At 36.5% G+C, this 17,821-nt stretch overlaps 1 protein-coding gene across 4 annotated transcripts in view; it reads left to right on the forward strand.

Moving 5' to 3' along the window:
• Positions 1-17,821, forward strand: part of POSTN (periostin) — a 96,333-nt gene that overhangs the window by 22,189 nt on the left and 56,323 nt on the right. For all 4 annotated transcript variants that reach the window (XM_058169279.1, XM_058169280.1, XM_058169278.1 and 1 more), the window contains exon 2: positions 17,087-17,185. In XM_058169279.1, coding sequence (XP_058025262.1) covers positions 17,087-17,185 — 99 coding nt within the window. The remainder of the gene's footprint in view (positions 1-17,086; positions 17,186-17,821) is intronic.

Consider the following 17,821-nt stretch of genomic DNA (forward strand, 5'->3'; position numbering starts at 1 on the left):
TAAATGCCACCTGTAAAACATCTTATACAAATTATCTTTAAATGCTGTAGACATTGTCATTTTATAATTATACATCCACAATTTCTGCCAAGCCTCAAGATCTATCCATGACCAAAATTTTTCTCCCAAGCAATCATTGTTTCTTTTACTTGTTCTTTCTCCAATTTCACCCCTAATAGGTATCCGTACAATTTCCTAATCAAGTTGTCATCTGAACCTGTTAATATCTCATCAAAACTAGTTATGTTATTATAAAAGCCTTCTGTTTTAACATCTTTATCATATCTGGATTGTATTTGCAAATATGAAAACCAGTTCATTGTTATACCCTCTGCCTCTAGTTCTAATTTAGATTTTAACTCACCCTTTTCATTCAACCATTCATTATATCTAACAATATGTTCCTTTTTAAATGTTATTGAGTATGAGAATGCCTCAATGGGTGATGCCCAAATTGGAATTTTTAAAAAGTCACTTGTCTTTATCTTCTCCCAATTTAACAACAACGCTTCTCTCTGACTATATGTCTTCTGAAATATCCCTGTGTTTTAGCTTGTCCATACTATAAAAAAGCATGCCATCCCAATAACAAGTCATGGCCTTCCAAAGTCAGTATTCTATTATTTCTTAGGGTTATCCATTCTTTAATCCACATCAAATTTGCTGCTTGGTAATACAATTCCCAATTAGGTAACCAAAAGCCACCTCTAACTCTCTTGTCTTGTAGAAGTTTTATTTTTATCCTTGCTTTTTTCCCTTGCCAAATATATTTCAACATCATTTTGTTCAGCTCCACAAAGTAACCTCTTCCCAATTTGATTGGTATAGTCTGAAACAAATACAGAATTGTATATTCATCTTAATTGTTGATATACTTCCCAACAAGGACAATTGTAAATGTTCCCATTTAGTCAAGTCTGTCACAATCTGGTGTTTGAGTTTACCATAGTTATTCTCTTTCAACATTGTGGTAAGATATATCCCCAAGTACTTAACTTTATTTACAACTGCATCCCTGAATGTTCTACCAATTCACTCTTTTGCTTCGTCAACATATTTTTTGTCAAAATTTTCATTTTATCTCTTGATTTTCAACCCTGCCACTTTCCCACATTCATCAATTCTTTCTAACAAGCAAGTTATAGATTCTATTGGGTCCTCAGTAATAAAAACCAAGTCATCAGCAAAGGCTTGAAGTTTATATTCTTCCTTCTGGATTTTCATACTTTTTATTCCCCTTTCCTCGCTAATATTTCTATTCAGTACTTCCAAGGTCAACACAAACAGTAGCAGTGACAATGGGCAGCCTTGTCTTGTGCCTTTTTCAATTCAGATCTCGTCTGTCAATTCCCCATTTATCTTAGCTGATCGTTTATAATATATGGTTTCTATTACTTTAATAAATCTTTCACCAAAACCCATTTGCTTCAATTGTAGGAAGATAAAATGCCAATTAATGTTATCAAAGGCTTTTTGTGCGTCCAAAAAGATCAATGCCATCTGTTTTTTGGGATGAGCCTCATAATATTCTAAAGTATCCAAAACTATTCTCATATTGTTTTTAATTTGTCTTTTAGGCAGAAATCCATTTTGATCAGAATGTATAAATTCATTCAAGTATAGTTGAAGTCGTTCTGCTAGTATTTAAAGCGAAAATTTTATAATCCAAATTTAACAGGGATATAGGTCTATAATTTTTAATTTGCTTTAAGTCAGAGTCCTCTTTCGGAATGAGAGTAATGTAGCCTCTGTCCAGGTCTCAGGCATTTTCCCTTTTTGCATCACTTCATTCATAACCTCTAGAAATAGAAGACCCAGTTGTCCTTGAAAAGTCACATAATTTTCAACTGGCAGTCCATCTGGGCCTGGAGCTTTTCCTTTTTTTTTTTTTAAGCGCTTGCATTAGTTCTATCATTGTTATATTTCTCTCCAACATTACTTCCATATCTTTAGGAATCTGGGGTAAATTTGCTTTAAAGAAATATTGTTTCACATTTTCCATATCAATTTCCTCTTTTCCATATAGTTGCACATAAAAATTCTGAACAATTCTTTTCTTCTCTTCATTCATGAATTGGATCTGGCCTTTGTGGTCCTCTAGTTGTACAATTTTATGATTTTCTTTCTCTTTTTTAAGTTTATAGGCTAATCATCTACCTGGTTTATTAGCATTTTTAAAATAGTTCTGTTTTGCCCCTTTGATTTTTTGTGCTAACTCTTCCTTTTCGATCAGGGCCATTTTGTGTTTAATTAAGTCCATTCTCATTTTAATATCTTTCCTCTCTGGAAATCTTTGTAGTTCTTGCTCCCATTTCCTGTAATCATTTTGTAATATTTTAAAAGTTTGTTTTTTCTTACAATTCCTTTTCCCTACATGGTCTATCATCAAACCTCTTGCATAGACTTTCATTGCATCCCAACAGTTTTGAATTGAGGTGTCTTCCTTTTTATTTTCTTTAAAGAAAAAGGTCAATTCTTTCTCTATTCTTTGTGTAAGTTCTTTATCTTTTAGAATCATAGTATTTAAGGTCCATCTGGATCTTTTCCTTTGGACTTTCCATGTCAGCATCATAGGGCTGTGATCTGCCCAGGTGTTGACTTCTATATCAATTTTTCTTATGTTAAGACTCATTTCTGTTGTCATCCATATCATATCTATTCTAGACCATGACAAGTGTTTATTTGAATAAAAGGTGTATTGTCTATTCTGTTGATTCCTTTCTCTCCACACATCCTTTAGGTTCATTTCCTCCACCATTTTAAAAAAAGACTTCGGGAGGGTCTTTCTATTTTGCCTAGTTGTTTTTTGTGTTTAATAGTCCATCTTTACATCAACTATGCCATTCCAATCACCAAAGATACAAATATTTTCATAATACAATTCAACAATCTTCCTATAGAGTTTCTTATAAAACTCTTCTTGATTATCATTCGGAGCATATATTGTTGCTAAAACTATTTTCGTATTGTCATCAGTTATTTCCAACATAAAAATTCTACCATTCTCATCAGAATTATTAATTTTTCCCTAATTGTCTCTTTTATATATATGGCTGTGCCTCTTTTCTTGCATTGTGGTAATCAGGTGAATACTTTCCCTAATTTTGGTTGTGTTAGTACTTGTTCATGTTGTTTTTTAATATGTACTTCTTGCAAGCATATTATATCCAATTTCAATTTTTCTAATTTGTGAAATACTTTCCTCCTCTTAATTGCAGAATTTAATCCATTAACATTTATTGATATCCATTTCCTCTCCTCCATTTCTATACTTTATAGTTAGGGTTTATCGCTCTTGTCGATCTTGGTTCACGACGAGGTTTAACTTCAATCGCACCACCTACAGCACCTCCTTCTTTTTGTAGTATGGCCAATAATTCTGACTCCTGGAATTCAAATCAATGAAACTTCAGCACTCACCTTCCCTTTCTCATTAAAAAATTCTGCATAAAAATCCTTGGCTTTATCTATTATATCTATTCTTTATTTTTGCTGTTGCCTTGTAAAAAGCAGGCCCTCTGGCACCAGCCATCTGTAATTCACACCTTTCTGCAGTAAGACCTTGGACAAAAATTGGTATTCTCTTCTTAATTCTCCTACCCTTCTGGGAACTTGTTTCAAAACAATAATTTCTTTGCTGTTGTATTTCATTGTTTTCTCTCTTGCTGCTTGTAGAATTTGTGCTTTGAATGATTTTTTAGTGAATCTTACATGGACTTCTCTAGGAAGATTGTTTCTTGTTGTGTATCTTGTATGTACTCTAAAAATCTCATCAATACCGTCAAGTGCCTTTTCCTTGTTAATTACCAGAAGTCCAGCCAAGATTTCTGTGATTTTATCTGCCAAATTCTCACCCTTCTCTTCCTCTATATTTTGAAATCTCAGAAAAAATTCTGCTCTATCAATCTCCCAACCTAAAGCACTTTTATCTTTTTCCATCACTTCCAATCTGCTGTCAATATTTTAATTTTTTTTGTCTCTTTGTTCCTCTCTCTCTATTTTCTGGAATCTATCCTCATAATTTTTCAGCATCTGCTGAATATCTTCCACTTTTTCATCTGTTTTATCCATTCTTTGCTTAATCTGTTCAATCCCCTGTAGAATAAGCTGAAGAGAGAATTCTCTATCTTTCTCCTTTTCCTTTTCCTGTATAAGTAATGATTGTATTGTTCTTTGAGATCCTGCTGGTGAGGAGGAGTGGGCTGGGATCGCTGTAGCTTTTCTACTCATTTTTGTATATAAAAGTATAGGCTCTAGAACTCCAAATTATAATCCAAATCACCAAGATTGTACAGAAAAAAAAGAAAGACAGGTCTTCAGACTCTTCCGTGTCTTAATCCAAATTGAGTTAATCTCAAAAAGAAGACCAAAATGAGAAAAAGAAAAAAAAATAGAAAAATAAATGTACAAAAATTACTAAAAAAACCTAGAGCATAAAGATAGGAGGGAAAAGTAAAAAATGGAAAGAAAGGAGGGAGGGTAGGAATTTTTTTTTAATATATAAGAACTCTCTTTAAGTTCTTTTTAAAATCTCATTCAGCAAATAATATAAAAACAGGAGAGGCTTTCCCCTTGCCTTCTTTCCTTCCCTTACGAGCTTTTCCAGTTGACAGTGTAGAATAGAACACCTGAATAAACAATGCTCAGTGTTCTCTCTCAATATCTCAAGAGAAAACAATATATCTCAAGGTTAAAGCTCTAACAAGTCTCTTATAAGGATGAAAATACAGTCAGTAGGTGGCAGTCTAGTTGAATCCTTTCCCTCTCCCTCCTCCTAACCACCTCCTCCTTCACACTCTTAAAAAAAACTATGAACAAAGACAGGAAAGGGAAAAAAAGAAAAAAAATTGACAGAAAAATTAGTTGTAAAATTAATATGAAAATATAGTAAAATTTAAAACTTCCCCTAGAGAGACTCCAATAAAAAACAATTTTAAATCCAGCAACAGCAAACAAAAAAAATCAGTCTTCTCAGTTTAAGTCCAAGATGGAGACATTCCCAGAAAAAAAATCCAAAAAAGCCAACATTTAAAAAGATATACTTTCTTTAAATATTTTTAATCCGCCATTCATTTACTTTATTGTTTTAACTATTTTTCTTCTTTCAACTCTTAGGGTGGTTTTGCAAAGTCTTATTGAGTAAAAGTCTCTCACCCCAGCCAGCACACCCCAGCCAGTGTTGTGTCTTGCCCGCCCTCAGAGCAGCCGGGGCCTTCTTACCTGCTCCCGAACACTGAGGAATGTATGCCTCCCAGCCCAAGTCCTGGCTCCATGCCCACACAAACTGCAGAAGAAGGAGCATCTCCCTGCCCCAGCCCTGACTCCATGCCCAGGCAAACGGAGCAGCTAGACCCCTCCCCCTCCTCCACAGCAGGTGAGCCTGAGGAGGGTTTACTCCCAACAACAGCTGATTGGAGTAATCCTCGCATCAGAAGATTGGAGAGGTGGAGGCAACAGAAGGAAGGGAGGGGCAGGCCTTAATGAGTGCTGAGTCATGGAGCCACACCCCATGGCCTATATAAAGGATCTACTTTCTGGCAGTCTCTGAGTCAGGCAAAAGTCGAACTTATCTTGCTGAAGTCACTTACTGGTCTCCTGCCTGCTCTGAGGACTTTGCTAGGACTTTGGGCAGAGCTGCAGAGGCAAGCCTGATTCGGATTTCCCTGACCCAGCCGTCAGCGGAGGAGTGGGACACGACAGCCAGTTTCCTTCCGCTCTTCCATCTCGAAGCTGTCCCAGCTTTGTCAGCTGAGGCTGGAATAGACTGCCACAAAGAAGGGCTTATCCTGGGTAGTCGGGGATTTGGCAATATCCCCAAGACCAGCAGGAAGTGCCCTATCTGATCACTGTCCCTCTGGGACAGTGAGGTCCGAAAAATCAGACTGTAGTGGCAGAAAAACTTCGGCTGCAAGTCTGACGATCAAACTTGCAGCTGTTTCACCGCGACGCCAGCTCCACCCCCTCCTTTTATTACTTTCTTACAGGTCCAATTTTAAATCCAGATGGAAAATTATTCCTTTTAGGTCTTTAATCTTAAAATTCCTTTTTGCTTTTTGTTTTGCTTCACTTTAAATTTCTGCATGTCAATTTGCCGCTAATTTCAAGTTGGAACTTTTTTTTTTATTTCATTTTGTCACAACAGTATACACAAACATCGACATAAAACAACAATACATCATAAAAGAAAATATATATATATAAGCAAAAGTATGCAACAACTATGTTAATTTGATATAATGAAGGGAACAATAGGACAGGAATGGTAGGCACTTTTGTGCTCTTATGCACGCCCCTTATAGTCCTCTTAGGAATGGGGTGAGGTCAATAGCAGACAGTTTTTGGTTGAAGATTTTGGGATTTTGAGTAGAGACTATAGAGTCAGGTAATGAGTTCCAAGCGCTAACAACTCTGTTACAGAAGTCATATTTTCTGCAATCAAGTTTGAAGCGGTTGACATTAAGTTTGAATCTATTGTTTGCTCTTGTATTATTGTGATTGAAGCTGAAGTAGTCTTTTACAGGAAGGATATTGCAATAGATGATTCTGTGTGTTAAACATAGGTCATGTCAGATTCGGCGGAGTTCTAAGTTTTCTAATCCCAGGATTTCAAGCCTGGTGGCATAAGGTATTTTGTTGTTTTCGGAGGAGCGAAGAACTCTTCTAGTCAAATATTTCTGGATGCGTTTGATTGTGTTAATATCAGAGATGTGGTATGGGTTCCAGACGGATGAGCTGTATTCAAGAATAGGTCTGGCAAATGTTTTGTATGCTCTGGTTAGTAGTGTAGAGTTTTTGGAAAAGAAGCTGCGTAAAATTAGGTTTACAACTCTTAGATCCTTTTTTGCTATGTAGTTGCAGTGGGCTTTGGCATTTAGGTCATTTGATATGAAAACTCCAAGGTCTTTGACAGGGTGGGGGTTGTCAGTAAGGTAATGTCCATCAAGCTTGTACTTCTTGTTAGGGTTCTTTTTTCCAATATGTAAGACTGAGCATTTTCTGGTTGAGATTTGGAGTTGCCAAGTTTTAGACCAATCGGAGACAAAGTCAAGGTCTTCTTATTTTATGGAAAAAAAGTGGATAGGGCTTTTAAGAATCATGTGTTGAGAAGTGCTCTTTTGCGGGTCTGGAATAAATATTCCTATAAATTAGATTACAAGATTCCTATATGGGCGAGCCCTAGACATGCAATAGAGAATATAAATATAGAACAGAAACAGGAAATGATTACATATAAAGAACTTTTGTATGCTGAAGGAGGTAGATTGCAATTAAAATCATTACAGGTATTAAATGAAGAAGGGAGGAATTATACTTGGTTTCAATATGGGCAAATAAGTGCTAGATGGAAAGAAGATCAAAAAATTGGTATAATGCAAAGGGAGGAAAATTTAATAAAGCAAATTAGAAATCAGACCCAGGAGCATATAAAGAGATTGTATAATGTGTTGCTTGAAATAGATTCGGAAAAGGATTTGGTAAAGGATTGTATGATAAAATGGGCACAGAATATTCAGGAACCAATAATGTTGGAAACATGGGAGAAAATTTGGGTTAGAAATGTTAAGTTTACACAAGCACAGAATTTAAGGAAAATTTTTATAAGATGTTTTATAGATGGCATTTAGATCCCAAAAAATTATCATGTATGTATCCTAATATCCAAGCGAAATGTTGGAGGTGTGATTGTGATGATGCTACATATTTTCATATTTGGTGGACTTGCAAGAAAATTAAGGTCTTTTGGATAAGAATTTGGTGGATTATTCAAAATGTACTGAAGAAGAAGATAAAGTTCCTGCCACAATTTTTCCTTTTGGGAATTATAATGGATTGTACAGGGATTGAGACTAAATTGATTTTGAACTTAATAACAGCAGCAAGACTGTTGATTGGACAATACTGGAAGAAAGAAGAGATACCTACAATAGAAGAATGGATATTGAAAGTTATTAATTTGGCTGAGATGGCTAAAATCTCAGCGTTTTAAAAGACAATACAGGAAAGATATTTAATTGAATGGAAAAAATGGATTGATTATCTACAAAACAGATATCAGATTAAGAAATATCAGATTGCCTTTGAATAATTAGAAAGTTATTTTATGTAATGGGGAGGGGGTTGGGAGACGAAAAGCTTTGGATGTGGTTATTTGGATTGGACTTTACCTTGTGATTGACCCGGGAAGCCGGGGGTGGGGAGGAGGGGTGTTTTGTTTTTTTGGGAGGGAGGGGGAAAAAAGGGGGAAAAATGTTTTTGTTTTTTTAAAACTCTTTCAATAAAAAAAAAAAAAAAAAAGGTCTTCTTGAAGGGTAGAGGTATTGTTAGTGGTATTAAATAGTTTGACATCGTCAGCAAAGAGAACACAATAACTTGAGATAAGTTCACAGAGATCATTTATGTATAGTATGAAGAGTGTTGGTCCAAGAACACTATCTTGGGGAACGCCACTTTTGACAGGAACAGAATTTGATAGAGCGTTGCCAATTTTGACCACTTGTTGTCTGTTTGACAGGAAGGCATTTATCCAGTTGTGAAGAGGTCCTGAAATGCTGTAGCATTTTAGTTTTAGGAGAAGTTTATCATGTGCTACTGAGTCAAAAGCTTTGCAGAAGTCTATGTAGATTGCATCTATTGCTTTTCCTTGATCAAGGTTGGTACTCCATATGTTTTTGCAGTGGAAAAGTTGTAAGTTACAAGATAATTTTTTTCTGAAACCAAGTTGTTTATTAGAGAGTAGGTTGTTTGTTTCAAGGTGGAGTGTAATGGATTGGTTTATGATAGATTCCATTACTTTGCATGAGACACAACATAGAGAGATAGGTCTATAATTTTCAACTATGCTGGGATCTCCTTTTTTGAAGATAGGGATGACTGTGGCTAGAGACCAGAGTTTGAGAAGGGAACTAGTCTTGAAAGCTTTATTAAAGATTATGCTTAGGGGTTCTGCTATATTAATTGAAAGTTTTTTTAAAAGTATGCACATAGTCCATCAGGTCCAATAGATAATGATGGTTTCAGGTTGCGAAGAGCTTTTTCAACATTATCTTTTGTGAAGTCTATATGTGTTAAGTCGTTGTTAACATTTTTGGTACGACTGAGGAATGTTGGATATGAGCCATCGCTGTTTACAATGACTGAGCCAAAGAATGTGTTAAAGAGGTTTGCTTTAACTGTTTCATCAGTATATTCTTTGTCGTTAGGTTCTTTTAGTGGTGGAGTGGATCTTGTTTCTTTAAGTTTATTGTTCACAAAATTATAGAATTTTTTAATTTTAATTAATTTTATTTATTTATTTAATTAATTAATTCTTTTAAGCTTTAAAAGATTTTCTTCTTACCTGTGAGTTGGCCAATCACTCTCCTGGTAACAATACTCTGTTCAATCACCACTCCTGCTCAATTCTTTTGTGTGGCCACCCCGGCTTTTGACAGCTCCTAATGGCTGTCTTCCCTCGCCACTGGATCAGAGACTAATGCCGGCGCTCCAGGGAATTTGTAACTTCCCTGTTCGCACCAGCTGGTGCCTCCCTTCTTCACTGTCTCTACAGGAGAGCTATGATCCATTAAGGATCCCCAAATCAGCTGAGATATCGGTGTTTTCCCAGAGCACCGGGATCCACGCCGTACCGCCACGATGCTGGTCATGCCCCTCTTTCCCTACCAGTTCTGTGGGCGTGGCGTGATGGGGGGGATATGTCATGTGACTGAGTGGGTGTGGCCAACTTGACATCACTCATGCCCACTCAGTCACATGAATCCCCTCACTAAGCCACACCCACAGAACCCAGTAGGGAAAAAAATTGAATTTACAGCTATTGCACTGCAGCCTTTCTTTCTGCCTATTTTCTGCCCAGGCCTAAACCTAATCTGTCAAAGGCCTCCTCTGCATGCTTTCCACTCTTCCTTTGAGCAGCAGGCAATGGGATGCACGTGCACAGAGGCACAAAGAACATGATGGCAATGGCACTGCGGCCTTTTTTTTGGCGCATTTGAAATCTCCAGTAGTTTTCTATGATTTCCAGCCACCTGCTACTGCTGGGAAGTGGCTGGCAAAGAGGCAGCAGCTGGGAGGTTTCTCGCAGTCACACCAAAGAAGAGAGCTTGCCTTCCCCTCTGCCACCAGCACCGCGGGAGGAAGGTAAGCCCGAAGAAAGAGGCAGTCATGGGAGAGGAAGCAGGGCTAGGGCCAGAACCTCTGAAGGAGGGGACTGGCAAAGGGAGAGTGGGCAGCGAGTGATTGGTGGCTCCGGGGCAAGGATGGAGATGGGGAATGGCATGTTCCACAACCCGGCCAAGGCAGGTGGTGATCAAGCGGACCTCCAGGGCAAAAATGGAGCCGGGAAATGGCACATTCCCCAACCCAGCTGAGGTGGGGTGAGGACAATTAACCAGTGAAACAGCTTGCTTTCAGATATTGTGGGTGCTTCATCACTAGATGTTTTTAAGAAGCGACTGGACAGCCACTTGTCTGAAATGGTATAGGATCTTCTGCTTGAGCAGGAGGCTGGACTGGAAGACCTCCAAGGCCCTTCCAGCTGTATCCTGATTTTGCTTCTGATTCTTTAAGTCACTGGTTAATTATTCTCCATGTTAGAATGTTTCTCCTTAATTCCAGGTTGTTTCTCTCCTTGATTGGTTTCCACCCATTGTTTCTTGCTTTCTGGTGTTTTGGAAAGTAAGTTGACTCACTCTTTTTTGTGGCGTCCCCTCAAATACTGGAATACTGCTATCATGTCACCTGTGTCCTTCTTTTCTCTAGACTAGTGATACCCAATTCCTGCAACCGTTCTTCATATGTTTTTGTCTCCACGCCTTTAATCATCTTAGTTGCTCTTCTTTGCATTTTTCCTCCAAAGTATAACATCTTTTTTGTAATGTGGTGACCAAAACTTGATGCAGTATTCCAGGTAAATTGAATTTCAGTTCCTTTCTCACCTTTGGCCATTTATTCTGTTTGGAGAATAACTAGCACAACCCCCAATTACATATTTTCCTGCTTCTTTACCTTCACCAATTACTCTTTTTCCAAAGTTATGGATTTGGAAGACTGATAGAAACATTTATGGTTTCTAAAATTCTCACTTTTTCCTTCAGCCAGGAGAAAAAATTGACAGTACGCTTATTTATTTCCACTGATTTAAAAAAAAGAAAGAAAAGAAAGAAAAAATTTCACTTTTTATCATTCCTGTGCTGAATATATAGACAACAACAAAAGTATAGTCTAACAGTTACGGTGCATTTGAAAAAAAGGAGGAGAATTGAGAGATAGATGAACTGTTCAGTGTGGATTGTGCGGCAGAAAGTGGAACATATTACTTTTGAGGTTGCTTTTACAGTGGCTTGGAAGAGGGGGTATTTCTTGAGAAAATGTGGGAAGTGGGGAGTAGCCAAACTGAAGAGACAATTTTGTCATCCAAAAGATATGGGAACCATAGGGTCAGTTATATTGGATTTAATTTTTACTAATAGGGATACAATGATTGAGGGTGTGGAAGTTGTGAGAACTTAGGGGGAGAATGACCATGTCATACTGGAATTCAACATAATGCAGGCACAAATAATAGAACAAAGTCAGACTAGTGTCTTGGACTTTAAGAGAACTGACTTCAACAAACTTAGGGGAAAGAGGAAAACAACTCAAGAGTCTTGGAAAATTCTGAGAAATGATATTATAAAACTCCAGTCCAACCCAATACCACATGGTTTGGGTATTTGAACTTTGATTGAATTTTGACTTGTCTTCTGAAACTACTCAGATAAGCTTTCTTTTCAAGAGATTCTATTTGATTTACCTTGATTTACCTTCCTTTGCTTGTCTGTCATTTTTCTACTCAGCCTACTAAATTGCTATCATCATTTAACAATTTGGTATACACCAAAAACCTGAAAAATGGATAGATTATGATAATATTGTGGTAAGATCTTTGTGCTATGGTTAGAAGATTATGCTAAGCACACGCTTATTCCTACCCCACAGTGGAAGTTGTTTAAATTTGTTTTGAACTGTTTGGTCTTTTTTCTATTCTCCCGAGATAATTTTTGCCATGTATATGATTAAGCTGCTTCAGTAATGATATTGTTGATGATGCAGTCCAGGGTGGGATCTATTGAGCTCCTATTGGCTAGTTTAGGCTGGTATAGGCATACCTTCTCCCCTCTAGTTGCTAGACATAGGCCAAATTCATATTAATGGGTCTAGGAGGAGCAGTTCTTTGATAACCTTTAACATTGTTATTTGATTGTACAGGACAGTATTACTTTCACACTTCTGCTTCTATGATGTATCTATCAAATATAGTTCGTACCTGGTGTCTGTTTAATATGACTGAAATATTTTAATATACTTTTATATTTGCTTATGTTTTATTGTATTTAAAATTGTACAAAAAAAGAATGGGCATTACACTAAGGTCTAGTAGGCACTAGTCTAAGATTTTCAAGGCTTCAAGGGCACCAATACTGCCCTCCTTCTGAATTATTCTAAAAATGTAAGCCTTCTCATCAGCAGTATAGGGGCACTCTCAATCAGTATTGCCTAGAGCCTGCATTATTACTGTACAATAGTAAAATGGTGTGCAATTTTCTGAAGATGACCCCATTAAAGCAGTACAATGATGATCTTTATGGATCAACTGAAAAATGTGAAAGATGCTACCAAGAAGTGAGTTCTCCTGGCTGGGAGGTACCAAGAATAGAATAGAATAGAATAGAATAGAATAGAATAGAATAGAATAGAATAGAATAGAATAGAATAGAATAGAATAGAATAGAATAGAATAGAATAGTTGGAAGAGACCTTGGAGGTGTTCTAGTCCAACCCCCTGCTTAGGCAGGAAATCCTACACCATTTCAGACAAATGGTTATCTAATCAATAAAGCTACAGGGGAAGAGCAAAGTACCAGGATCATTCATGACACAGATGGGGTAAATCCTAATGCCCCCCACCCCGCAATTGTTGCCACAGTTCCTAGTGAAAAGAGATCTCTCCACTGTTCAAAGATCTTCAAATTAGGAACATGGAATGTCAATGATTTAAATCTAGGAAAGCTAAACATTGTTAAGAACAAAATGAATAGACTCAACATTGATATACTAGGCATCAGTGAAGTTCATTGAACTGGCTGTGGCTTCATCAGCTGTGATGGTCATATGGTAAACTACTCTGACAATGATATCATCAGAAGAAAAGGAGTGGGTTTCATACTATACTGCATAAAAAATTGGCAGAACCATAGAAAGTTTTCAAACAGTCAGTGATAGGAAATGGCAATACATTTCAACAGAAAACCTCACAACATGACAATTCTGCAAGCTTACACTCCCACTGCTGACTCAGCAGTAGAGAATATCAAAGAATTCTATGCTGAAATTTAGGAAGCTTTGAAACAAACACCAAAGAAAGACATTGTCTATATTATTGCAGATTTCAATGCAAAAGTGGGAGAAATGGAAGAAACAGGAATCACAGGCAGGTTTGGCCTTGCTGAACAAATGAGGCAGGAGAACATCTGATTCAGCTATGTCATGAACATCAACTAAGGATAATGAACATGTGATTTGAACAAAGTGGCAACTATACAGTTGGATTTCAGCAAATGGAGAGCATTGAAACCAATTTGACTACTTCTCCATTAACTAACATTTTAGTTTTTTCTTTATTAATTTTAAGGCCTGCGACCTCCCCATATTTCTCTATCTCTTGCAATAATATCGATTCAGATTCCAACAGGTCCTCTATGACAAATACCATATCATCTGTGAATGCCTGCATTTTGAATTCTTCCTGTTTAATTTTAGTTCCTTTTATTTCCACGTTTAGTCTCATTCTTTGTAATAATGTCTCTAGTATCAGGATACAGAGCAGAGGTGACAGTGGACAGCCCTGCCTAACTAAAGGAGAACTTGAAGAAAGAATGGGTCTTCAAATTGTAAAAAAAGTGAACTATCTAGATGTTTGGCTAAGAGCAAGATGTTCAGCATTAAAAAAGGATGACTACATGAAATTAATACCAATAGGGAAAGATTTGGAAAGATGCGGGAAGTTACAGCTGTCATTATTAGGGAAAATTGAAACAATTAAAATGAATATTTTGCCAAAATTGCTCTATTCCAAACAATTCCTATAAAATTAGACAAGAATTTTTTTAAAGAATTAAATAAGATGACTATGAAGTTTGTATGGGCAGGAAAAAAGGTGAGGATAAAATTAATCTCACTTCAGGATAGTACAGGTAGAGGTGGGTTTGGACTCCCTGCATGGGAAACTTATTATAAAACAGCAAATTTGGTTTGGGTCAGGGAATGGATAAATCTAAAGAACAGGATAATTTTAGCACTGGAAGGACACAATCTTCAGATGGGGTGGCATGCTTTCATATGGAACACCAGAAACAAGAAAAATTTATATTTCTATAGACACACATTGCGAGACTCGCTGATACAGACTTGGGAGGGAATCAGGAAGAAGCACTATTTTAAAATACTAGGCTGGCTATCCACTATGGAGGCAATGATCTACCCCAATATATTAAACATTGGTAAAATATAACAAAATTTTGGATAATGGGAGAAGATTAAAATCCAACCAAGAACTAAAGGAACAGGGAATAATTATAGATTGGTGGCCATATCTCCAGCTATAGTCGAGATACAAAAAAGACTTAGAGGAATTTGGATTTGAACCAAATTCAATGCAACTAGATAAATTATTAAAAGGCCCGGAAAAGAAATTACTATCTAAAATATATAATTATTTATTAAATTTTGATTTGGAAGAAGAAATCGTAAAGGTGCCAATGATAGCATGGGCTAACATTGTGGGACATAATATTGAGTTAGAAGATTGGGAAAAAATTTGGAAGAAAAATTACACATTAACAAAATCCGCCGCATATAAAAAAAAATCAGTATAAAATGTTCTATCGATGGCACCTAGTCCCAATAAGACTTGCAAAAATGTATCCCAACCTTAACCCTAACTGCTGGAAATGTAAACAAGCACAAGATACCTTCTTCCATGTAGGGTGGCGTTGCCCAGAAATCAAAAAATACTGGATTAAAAAACAAAAATGGCTAAATGAAATTATGCATTGACAAATAGAATTGAAACCTGACCTATTTCTTCTGGGGATCATTAAAGGAAAATATCCCAAAAATATTAAATATCTGATTATTCATATTACTACAGCAGCGAGAATTGTACTCACACAAGCTTGGAAAATGTCCACTATATCGACAGACTATGTCTGTCCAGAAAATTTTCTAATGTGCAGAAATGGACAAACTTACTATAGAATTAAATAATAAGGAAGACTCGGAATATTACTCAACTTGGGAAAACTGGTATCAATGGATAGAAAAATAGGAAATAAGTAGATCAAAATAAGAATAAATTGTGTTTACAAATATCTGATTAAATAGGAATATCTGAGAATATATGAACAGAGTTAAGATTTGTGTACTGTCAGAACAACGTTGAATTGTACAATCATTATGGACATATTTTTGCTATAGATGTATTTTTACATATTTTAATATTTTAAACTTTAATAAAGGTTTTTTGAAAAATTAAAAAAAAGAAACCAATTTGACTACATACTTTGCCATAAGAAGCGGAGAAGTTTCATCTCATCATGCAAATGTTCCCTGGTGCAGTTCTCTGGTGGGTCCCACCATAAACTCAAATGACCACCTATGATTCAGAAATTTGATGTCAAGAAAATTCTCCTGGCATGTGTAACTGAAGTTAAGAACAGATTTGAATTGCTCAACATCACAGAAAGACAACCAGATGAGTTATGGGAAGAAATAAAAACAACTGTTACTGAAGTAGCCCAAAAATATATTACATACAAGAAACCAATGAAATTGGCCAAATGGACATCAGAAGGTACAATTGAGACTGTAGAAGAGAGAATGAAAGCAAACTAAATGCAAAGTTCCAGAGAAAGGCAAGAAAATATAAAGAAAAGTACTGGGCTGAGCAACGTAAGAAACTGGAGGAAAGAGCCATGAGAGGTCATATAAGAGAGTGTTTTACTTAGGTAAAAAGGGCCAGAAACCCCTTTATGATAAGAAAGACTATGGTCAGAGGACATGATTGGCAGGAATTGCATGTCCAACAAGCATTCAGAAAAAGATGATGGGACTATGCAGAATAACTTTACAAAAACGAAAACAAGGTCAAGCCATAAGAAGAGTGGCTGACCTACCAGAAATGGAACCAGGTATCCTGGAGCGGGAAGTAGTGTGGGCACTCAATCAGTTGCATAACTACAAAGTTGCTGAGTTGCTGAGACTACTGCCAACAAAAGCACTGACAGCACTTTGCCAAAGTATGTGGAAGTCTGGTCAGTGGTCAAAAGAATGGAAAAGGTTGATATTTATTCCAATACCAAAGAAAAGTGATATGAAAGACTATTCCAACCACTAAACCATAGCCTTGATATCACATGTGAGTAAAATTTTCTTGAAGATAATCCAGCCATGTTTGAATCCAACTGACAACAGAGAACTTTCTGATCTACAATCAGGATTTCAGAAAGGGAGAGGAATGTGTGATCATATTGCCAATCTGCGTTAGATGATGGAAAAAGTAGAGGAATACCATAAAGACCCCTATACAAACCTGACAACACAAAAGCCTTTGACTATGTTGACCATGACAAGCCCTAGAACTGCCTCAAAGAACTGGAATATCGCCACACCAAATCCAGCTCATTCAGTCATTGTACATTAGGCAGCCACTATAAGAATAAAATATGGAGACACAAAATGGTTCAGAATTGGAAAAACCATTCAGCGAGGTTGCATCCTGTTACCTATACTATTCAATACGTACACAGAAATAGTTACGAGAAATACATATTTGCAGGAATCTGCCATTGCTTGCTGGTCACCTTAAATGTCCAAGGAATATGTGGAGCTTTCTCCAGCACCACACCTCAAATAAGTTGATTTGTCTTCCTGTCTTGCTTTTTAAAGGTTCAACTTTCACAATCATAAAGGCAATATATAAATATTTTAAGTAAGTAAACATTCAAATTGTAAAGGATGTTTCACATAGACCTTTTTCTTTTTCTTTCAGGCCAAATGTCTGTGCTCTTCAGCAGGTTATGGGAACCAATAAGAAATATTTCAGCACATGCAGGAACTGGTACCAGGGAGCCATCTGTGGAAAGAAAGCGTAAGTCTTGTTCAAAACTATTAACTATAATTATAATAATATCTTATAATTTTATTTATTGATTTTGTGTGGATTACCTATAGTGCCTGCGTAACAGAGCCAGCTTGATTTTTATGGTACTTATTTAGATGGAAATAAATGTACAGATAGCCCTTGTTGAATGATCACTCATTTGGCAACCATTCAAACTTATGGCAATGCTGAGAGGTATTTTTGATGGGTCCTTGTAACTGTGACCATTGTAGTATCCTTGTGGCCATCTGATTGCAATTTGGGCATGTGACAATCTACTTGCAATCACATTGCAACATCACATAGACATATGATCAACTTTTGTTAATTCCTGTCAGCTTCCCCATTGATTTTGTTTGTTGCGAAGTCACATAATGTTGTGCCTTATGACTGCATTCCCAGTCCCAGTTTCTGTCAATAAACAATGACTACCTGCATATATATTTCAGAGAGTAAATTTTATAGATCAGAGTTAATCTTTATTGGAATGGTATAAGCTCTATCTAGGTTATAGGAACCTAGAATTCCTTGAGTTGTACAACATTTATATATTGAAAACTATATTTATTTTGAACTTATAATGACTGTAATAAAGACTGACTTGCTTTGATTGTTGCTATAAAA

This window comes from Ahaetulla prasina, chromosome 2 (genome assembly GCF_028640845.1).
Source record: "Ahaetulla prasina isolate Xishuangbanna chromosome 2, ASM2864084v1, whole genome shotgun sequence".
Lineage (NCBI taxonomy): Eukaryota > Metazoa > Chordata > Lepidosauria > Squamata > Colubridae > Ahaetulla > Ahaetulla prasina.